Genomic DNA, 8418 nt, shown 5'->3' on the forward strand with positions numbered 1-8418 from the left:
CAAGGATGCTAGATCATCGATTGAACTTTTTTATTGCGATTCTGTTCGAATAAATCACAGGAGCTATGCAAGTATCGATCGGTAATATCGGCGAGTTAACGTTTGAAAAAGATCGGGGAATAAAACTGTTTCGAAGGAAAAGACACTGCACGGAAACTGCGAATTTTCGATTCGTAAAGCATAAAGATTTAGGGTGTTCCTTCGCATTGGTGAACGACTAGAGGAGCTACAACGAGTCGGCAACGAGTCAAATCTTTGTCGATCGATCTTGTTTTAGATCGCCGGGAGAAAAGAGAAATGAATTGGCTTGCAAGTTTACTTTTCACTCGGCTCCTCGTTGGATTCTATTGTCAAGACGATATCAGGAAAAATGACCGGTATTTAGAGAATTTCGGTGAGTCTGAGTTAATAAAAGCAAACGAATGGCATATTTACATACAGTCTATTCGTATCGTTGCCCTTAATTTTCACGAAGATATAAATTCACACGGATGAAAACATTTTGACAGAACGTCGGTCGTGTTTCTTCTTACATAACGTTTGTGCTAATATAATGTAATATATAATATATAATATAAATTACGCATTTCGATTCTAGATCTAGATACAAAGAAGGAAACTGCGATGGAAAATGTAATCGATACAGAAGGACAGACACGATTTTTCGACGAACTCGGACGTAAGTTTCATGCGAATCTACACCACGACCCAAAAATTAAACGATTCGAATCGTTAATAGATGTAATAGAGAGACTCGAATGTTTCATCTCAGAACTACAGTTAGGCAGTCTAATTACCAACATTAACTCTTAGAAGATATCACAAATGAAATTTCACTCGATGCGAATTTTCCTTCGATATTATCGGCTTGTCATAATATTATTAATTGTTAATTATTCATTGGAAACAATAATTCTTCTGCTTATTGTCTATATTGCGTAATAATAAATCATTTGTGAATCAGCTTCTTTAATTTTACCGATGTTTCGCAGTGAACTTTCACCCATGATATTAATAAGGATTAAGGATTATTAAATAGGCCTTAGTAATTAGGCTTAAGATTTATTAAACGTAAAACGTTTTTAGAAGTGATCGAATTGTTTGGTGAGCTACTGTCGCTACTGTTGCTACTGTGCATATATAACATGCAAATATGTACATTATACGTGGGAAAAGAAAGGAAGAAAGGCAAAGAACAACGGAAAGAAAGGACGCGAAGACAACAAGGTAGGGGGAAGAAAGCAAAAGAGAGTGAAGAAGAGGACGAGTGGGGAACCAATGTCAGGGAAGACACGCTATCGTAGCAATGAGAAAGCTGACGTTGGTGAAAGCCGGGGACGCTTCTTTAGATGCCGGTAGAGTCTCGTTAGTCGGTGGAACGCATCAATTCGTAATAGGCTAAGCAAGAATTAATTTTTTTAAGTGTTGCAATGGAAACGATATTTATGGCATGAGCGTAAACGGTGATCGAAATTACGCGTACAATAGGTGAACGTTGTTGGTTGATCGACGCTTGTCTTCTATCGAGTCATTAAAAAAAAAAAAAAAAAAAAAAAAGGACAGATCCGAAAGGTGGTTACCGTGCACAGAAAATTACTGAAATTTAACAGGTGACATATATAAAGTTCGATTAAATCGATGGAACGAAGGTAAAATGTCGAAGGCACGACGGTGTCGGATATCTTCCATGGATCATTGGCAACCTGCGCGCTCTTCAACGGTAACGAAGGAACTCGATTCTCGATGAAGTCGAGAGTTTTATCGGTAACGAGTAAATTACGCGTAACTATGGTACGAATTGTGACGACTCGTTAATACGAGTTCTAATTTATTTACGAAATAAATTAGAAAGATATCGGACCATGAGTGTCACTGCGATTGTACACGTGTTTCTAATAGTAACCGCTACTGCACTCAAGTACGGTAACTACGATGCAGTGACTTACGATCGTCCTTTGGCCTCTTCCACTACACCGTCTTTGTCACATTTACACAATTGGTTTTCGAAATTGCAGAAATCCAAGAAAAATGAAAGAACAGAGAAATTTACGTTGCTATCCAACGGACAGTTCGTAGAACAAGATCCTCTCAATTTATGGATTAAGAAGCAACTGTCGGATAAAAGAAGCCCGAGAGAAACGAATAAACTGGATAATAGTTTGACGGTAGTTGGGGGTCAGAAATTTGATAACCCTGTACGTGAAATTGGCGCGAAAACATGTTTCGATCCGAGAGGAGAGAACTCGTGGAACGATGGAGATTACGATCATTTTGACAAGCCTCGAAACGCTGTCGTTCGCAGAGTGTTCGTTAGAAATAAAGGTCTATCGGAAGGTAGGTTGGATTATTCCAATAGAAAAGACTCGTCGGAGGTTGACACGGTCGGAAATGGCAATTGGAGAAGACAAATAGCAGGGAGACACGATATACGTACAGTTGATGATAGTGACAGCGATAGTGAAAGTTACATTTCGACATTGGATAACGTTAACGTTCAACGACGACAGCTAACGAATGAACGTATCATCGATAACGGATATTCGAACGATACCAGTGAAGAAAATGATTTTACAGGTTTTCTTGATCGATTGAAGAAAAAGATGAACGGCGAGGAATTGGAACAGCTAACGTCGACAAGTTACAGGCAAGGAAGAAGACGTAAATTAACCAGTCAACAGCAAGGCACCCTCCTTGTCGAGGCTCTGAGGAAAAAACGAAATTACACGGGAGATCATCGAGGTCATAATAACGATCTGCAGAATGGCTTAATGGACATGTTGGGTAGAAGTACGTTTCGTACAATAAAAATCGAGATAGAGGAATATAATCGTGATCGACTTGTTAAAATATAAAGTCTCCAGTTTGAGAAAAGATATATCATAAAGATCGAATATCCTTCTTTGTAGAGTAAATCGAGACAAGAAATGCGGCGTACAACAGACAAAATATGTATAACGACGGACGATGGACGATTTACGATCGGTAATGATCGAATAAACGCTCAAAGACGTTCATTTGATACAATACTGGTACAATAATTCGAAATATAATAATCGAGCCGCTAGTCGTCCGACTTTCCTGCTCGATCTCGTCACTATGAGTTGAATTCACGATTTCACTTATGAAATCGTTATTCGAAACGAAAGCAGCCATGTGTTTATCCCAAGAAACAGACCGAAAGAAAAGCAACGCGATGCCGTATGCCACTCGAACAACAATGCTAGATACAAGACACGACAAGACACTACCCATAAAGAAATATAATAATCTCTAAAAGATCCAATGCGAGTGATTAGCATAAAACCACTAAATGATAATACCTTGTAAACTGTTCTATCGCTTGAACATTTTTTTCGGATCAGTCTCAAATTTGCATAATATAATCATGATAATCGTATCTGATCACAACCCTCGTGAAATTTCTAAATATTTCCTATAATATACGCACGATACATCCGTAAAAGGTGTTTGAATACTTTTGCGAGCCACTGTAACGTTAGGGGGATGAAATTCGGAACATTTTTCCCTTATACGCGTTGTTTAATTTACGCGGTGCAGTTTTATTATCTTCAAGTGCGAAGAAATGGTGAATGATCGTCGATAATCGTTCTGTTTTAGTGATACCGCAAACGTGTACGTACAAAGGAACGACATTCGATTGTGGCCTTAGTATTAGTTGCGTCCTCGGAGGTGGTCGTCCGGTCGATCTCTGTTCCGGAGGATTGATATGGAGCTGTTGCGTCGACGACGATGACATCCCTGACAAAGTACCACGACCGACGATCGGGCTACTGCAAAATGCCAGTGAGTTGTCATAAAGTCTCTACAATTTTTATCGAGTCCTTTTCTCCTTGATATCCAGTTCGAAATATTTCGTTGTTAAAAATTACTTACTCGTTAAGCCTCGATCGTATCACGTACGATGCAAATTGTAAAAGATCTTTGCGATAAAGTTAATTCTTTGTGTCGTTTAATGTCGAGGAAAAAGGAAACAATGCAACGTAACGATACTGATAATGGTGGGGACCATTAACTCTGATTCTGTTTCTCATACGTATGAAAACACGGTTTGCTCAGCGATACGTTGAATGGACCCGGTGATAAGTACAATTAAATGGAAATTGCGATTAATAAGGTAGAAAAGGTAAAACGAAGGTTGTTTAAACGTAGCACTCGCGTTAAACTTGGGAAATCAACATCCCTATGTGGACGATGATGTGCAAATCTACGACAACGCGGCAAGGCCGAGCAAACCGACGTATAGCGGTCAGAACGAGCACGGAACGAGCTACCTGTACGCGGACATCGCAAACAAACCAACAACCATTTATGAGTCTTCACAGACATGGAATTACGATCGGCCTGTGCATACAAATCGTCCATCGGTTTATCATCCGCTGCAGCTTGATTATCCTCAGGATGAATACGACGTCGCTTATCCCGATGTTTCGGGAATTCACACACCGAACGAGGACGTCTCAAACTCCGTGGATTATTCCAAATATCGTGGTAATCCGCATGAAGTCGCACCAATCAAAAGTTTTGCACCAATATCGTACTCTCCTACCTCCGATCGTCACGCAAAGAAGTCGGTCAAATATTTTATATTACTTATTTATTTATTTTTTTAAAATTGAAATTATTTACAAAATCATTAGCGATGTTGTGGAGAATATAGGTGTCATCGTGCGTGAACTATTAACATTACAGCAATTTATCGAGTAATTTTGCTTTCCTTGATAGAAATTAGCAAATCGTGTTTTGTTGCCTCGCAAATTATCTTTCAGAAAGTTCGCGTTGTTCTCCGAAATTTGTAAGTCCGACCACTTAATCGTTCGAAGAATATTTATAATGCGATATTAGTGGGTCAAAGAATAATTATAATGGAATATTAGTGGATCAAAGAATATTTACTGTATTTTTCTGACGATAATCATCGCCGCGAATAAACGAATACCAGAACAGAAGAAAGCACTTTTCCTCGCTTAATGTCTTTCTCTGTCACTTATCGCTTTGCACGTTTTTATACACGTGGCTTTATCGCTATCATACACGACAACGATAAATAGATATCCACGATAAACTAGGTGAAGGAAGTAAGCAGATGAAAAATGAAAGAAAAATGGGAGAAATGTAGAAAAACGTGACCGCGTGCTATTCACAGAAAGAAACTTACGGACAAGAAGCATGAGATCTTGGAAAAGTTCGATTTGAAAAAATGTGTTATGTTATTCGACTGCTTTAAACCAAAGCAAAGCTTCTTCCTTGTATATGATACAGATTTTGTTTTGCGTTACTTTGCAGGTTGCGGTGAACTTTACACGAGAAGTAATAGAATCGTAGGTGGGCACAGTTCCAGTTTCGGTAGTCATCCATGGCAGGTAAATTTATCGTCAAATTTGAAAGGTCGTAAAATATATAACTTAGAAAAAACGAAGCTGGCACCCCGCTGGGGGTAGCCACCCACATGCTATATTTATTTTTATTTTATTTTTCTTTCACCAATAACATATAACACTTTAACAAATGTCCATAAGGACAAATTGTAAAAAAAGCCAAAATAAAATAAAAAAAAAAATTTGAAAGAGTCGAGAGAGTCGATCGTTTTACGTATTTCTCTGGAAATTTAGGCTGCCATTATCAAATCTGGATTCTTAACAAAAAAGTTGTCATGCGGCGGTGCCTTATTGAACAACAGATGGGTCGTTACCGCTGCTCACTGTGTCGCAACGTTAGTATGCAGAAATACGTAGCAAGAGCTTTCTACGATTCCTCGTTATCCACTCGAATGCTAATTATTAATGTTTCTTTTTCGTATAGAACACCGAATAGTAATCTGAAAGTTCGTCTCGGTGAATGGGACGTTAGAGACGCATCCGAGAGATTGCTGCACGAAGAATTCAACGTGGAAAGGAAAGAGGTAGACGATGAGCTACGTTCTTTGATTTTTGTATACGAATCGCGCTGTGAAACAGTCGTAGAGATTTTATTATGGGAAATTGTCTCGCAGGTTCATCCGCAATACTCGCCAACCGATTTCCGAAACGACGTGGCATTGGTGAAGCTTTCGAGAACAGTGGCGTTCAAACAACATATCGTACCTGTCTGTTTACCAGCCAAGAATCTCAAAATTTCTGGACGCACAGCGACAGTTGCCGGTTGGGGTAGAACTAGACACGGGCAAAGTTCGGCGCCGTCGGTTCTTCAAGAGGTTGATGTGGAAGTACGTGCATCAGCACACGTATCGTACTTGCACGCAATTTTATTCCAATCCTGTTGCGTTCTATGGATCATGATCTAAAGCCAATCGTGTATTTTCATTTCTAACGAGTTGCGTTCTATGGATCATGATCTAAAGCCAATCGTGTATTTTCATTTCTAACGAGTTTATTATACGCATAATTTCCTATCTTAGCATCCTATCCTAGCATACGTTAAAGTTCTTAAAATTCAAATAGCGCAGTTAAATCACAAACGAAGTAACGCCTTTCAGGTGATCCCCAATGAAAGATGTCAGCGTTGGTTTAGAGCGGCTGGAAGACGCGAAACCATTCACGACGTCTTTTTGTGCGCTGGATATAAGGAAGGTGGACGAGATTCCTGTCAGGTAAATTAAACTTGGCTTGTACAGAATTTGCATCAAGTTGGTGCATACGAATTATTTGACATACCAACAGTGTCCATTACATTTCGTTCTATCTAATTTATCGAATGATATAAATATAAATACGATTGCAGGGAGACTCTGGTGGTCCTTTAACCATGTCCGTCGAAGGAAGACACGTATTAATCGGTCTCGTATCATGGGGTATAGGATGCGGTCGGGAACATCTGCCAGGTGTATATACGAATATCCAGAAATTCGTACCTTGGATCGACAAGGTTATGAGTTAGGTTTTTTAATTTATAAGGACATAGGAGATACATAAATGAAATTGAAAGATGTAGCTCGACGAATGTGATGAGATAACGGTACATGCAAAAGCTATACGGGAAGATACCAGTATATAACGATCGATCGTTTACAATATAATTTTACATGCTGTATAGTTACGGTATTATAATATTCGATGTAATATAATTCATTGTAATATTCAATGCCGAACAGTTTAATTTTTACATTTGTGAATCGATATTAATAGCAATGATTGGTATTGCTATAAACTACTTAACTATTGTACGAACAATTGGAATACAATCTCTGTGTCGTTGAAGGAAACTTTTACGTTTTATTCGGATTATTAGATCTAGTAAATCCTTAGAGAACCGAAGGTAAGCATGCATCAGGCAACTTTTCCTTGCTACTTATGATTTCTTGTTCGTATAATAGTAGTTCATGTTCGGATAAGTGAATTCAATCACGAGAAGTTCGTTTAATCGAGCAGTAACTAAAGTTTCGTTTGAATAAGCGCGTTCGAAGTGATTACATTCGCGCCTTGTTATAAATCGTAGATGGCGTAATAACATTTTTGAACGGTCGGTATCGCAGAACGTGCTAAATGAACATGAAAATGGTAACGAGAGCGACGTAGCTCCCGGACCGTAGGATACAAATTTATGTTACATATTAGGTCCTTATTGTTTGTAAATGATCCACATGTAATTCCTATATTCATCTTAGCAAATCGCATTCTGATTCTTTCCGAGGTCGATATTTCAGAACGTGACACAAAGTCTCGTATGGTAAGTTCCATGCTCGTATCTTTCAGTGACTAGTCGGTAAGGCACTTCAATCGAGAAGTTAAGATTTACCACGTAGCGCCATCGTAAGAAAATAACTCGAACTTTGTTGTCTCCGTCTCTTTCACGTATTCGACGTACTACGGATAACGTCGATAATTACACAAATTTTTAATGAATTAAAGAAAGCTAATAATGGTCCATAATTAACATTCGTTTAAATAACATTTTCTGTAATAGATGAAATATTGTATATATACTTATTTAAAATTACAGCTAAAAAAATTACGAAAAGTGGTTCGATTATCGAGTGAGCTGAATGGTTTTGTTTATATTCTTCACGTTTAGTGCCTTCACCGAAGGATGGCGTTAAATACGAAATCCTAGTTTCTCGATCGCCGCTTCCTACGGTGGTCAATTTGTAAAGCACGGTTCCCGACTTTAACAGCCTTATCTCTTTCACTGGAGTTTCCAGACCCGTGCATACGACCGTGGTCAAGTCTTTCCTCTACATATGTACATGTACATACATACGTATCTGGTCAATGGTCCGATACAACGACGTCGATAATGAACTACATTTCTTTTTCTTATTTCACAAATTACTTAACCTCAACGCGGGTAATTGGATACCTAAGTACCCATTCCTATACATCTTTTAACAACTTTCGTATTTCCCTGTGAAGACGTGTTTCACGTGTTTTCGATATTTTTAGGCGAAAAATGCAAAAGTTTAAA

General features: G+C 38.5%; 1 protein-coding gene across 2 annotated transcripts; it reads left to right on the forward strand.

The window, feature by feature from the left end:
* Positions 1–1023: 1023 nt before the first annotated feature.
* LOC132911179 (uncharacterized) lies at positions 1024–7098 on the forward strand. Of its 2 annotated transcripts, XM_060967597.1 has the most exons (9): positions 1024–2787; positions 3619–3804; positions 4171–4509; positions 5305–5381; positions 5631–5731; positions 5821–5920; positions 6011–6223; positions 6494–6607; positions 6739–7098. In XM_060967597.1, the coding sequence occupies exons 1-9, from the start codon at positions 1863–1865 to the stop codon at positions 6892–6894; spliced, it is 2211 nt and encodes a 736-aa protein (XP_060823580.1). In that variant the 5' UTR covers positions 1024–1862; the 3' UTR covers positions 6895–7098. The 2 variants fall into 2 exon arrangements, with proteins under 2 accessions (XP_060823580.1, XP_060823581.1); XM_060967598.1 differs by lacking the exon at positions 4171–4509 and having other exon boundaries at positions 1025–2787.
* Positions 7099–8418: the final 1320 nt, after the last annotated feature.

This window comes from Bombus pascuorum, chromosome 10 (assembly GCF_905332965.1).
Source record: "Bombus pascuorum chromosome 10, iyBomPasc1.1, whole genome shotgun sequence".
NCBI lineage: Eukaryota > Metazoa > Arthropoda > Insecta > Hymenoptera > Apidae > Bombus > Bombus pascuorum.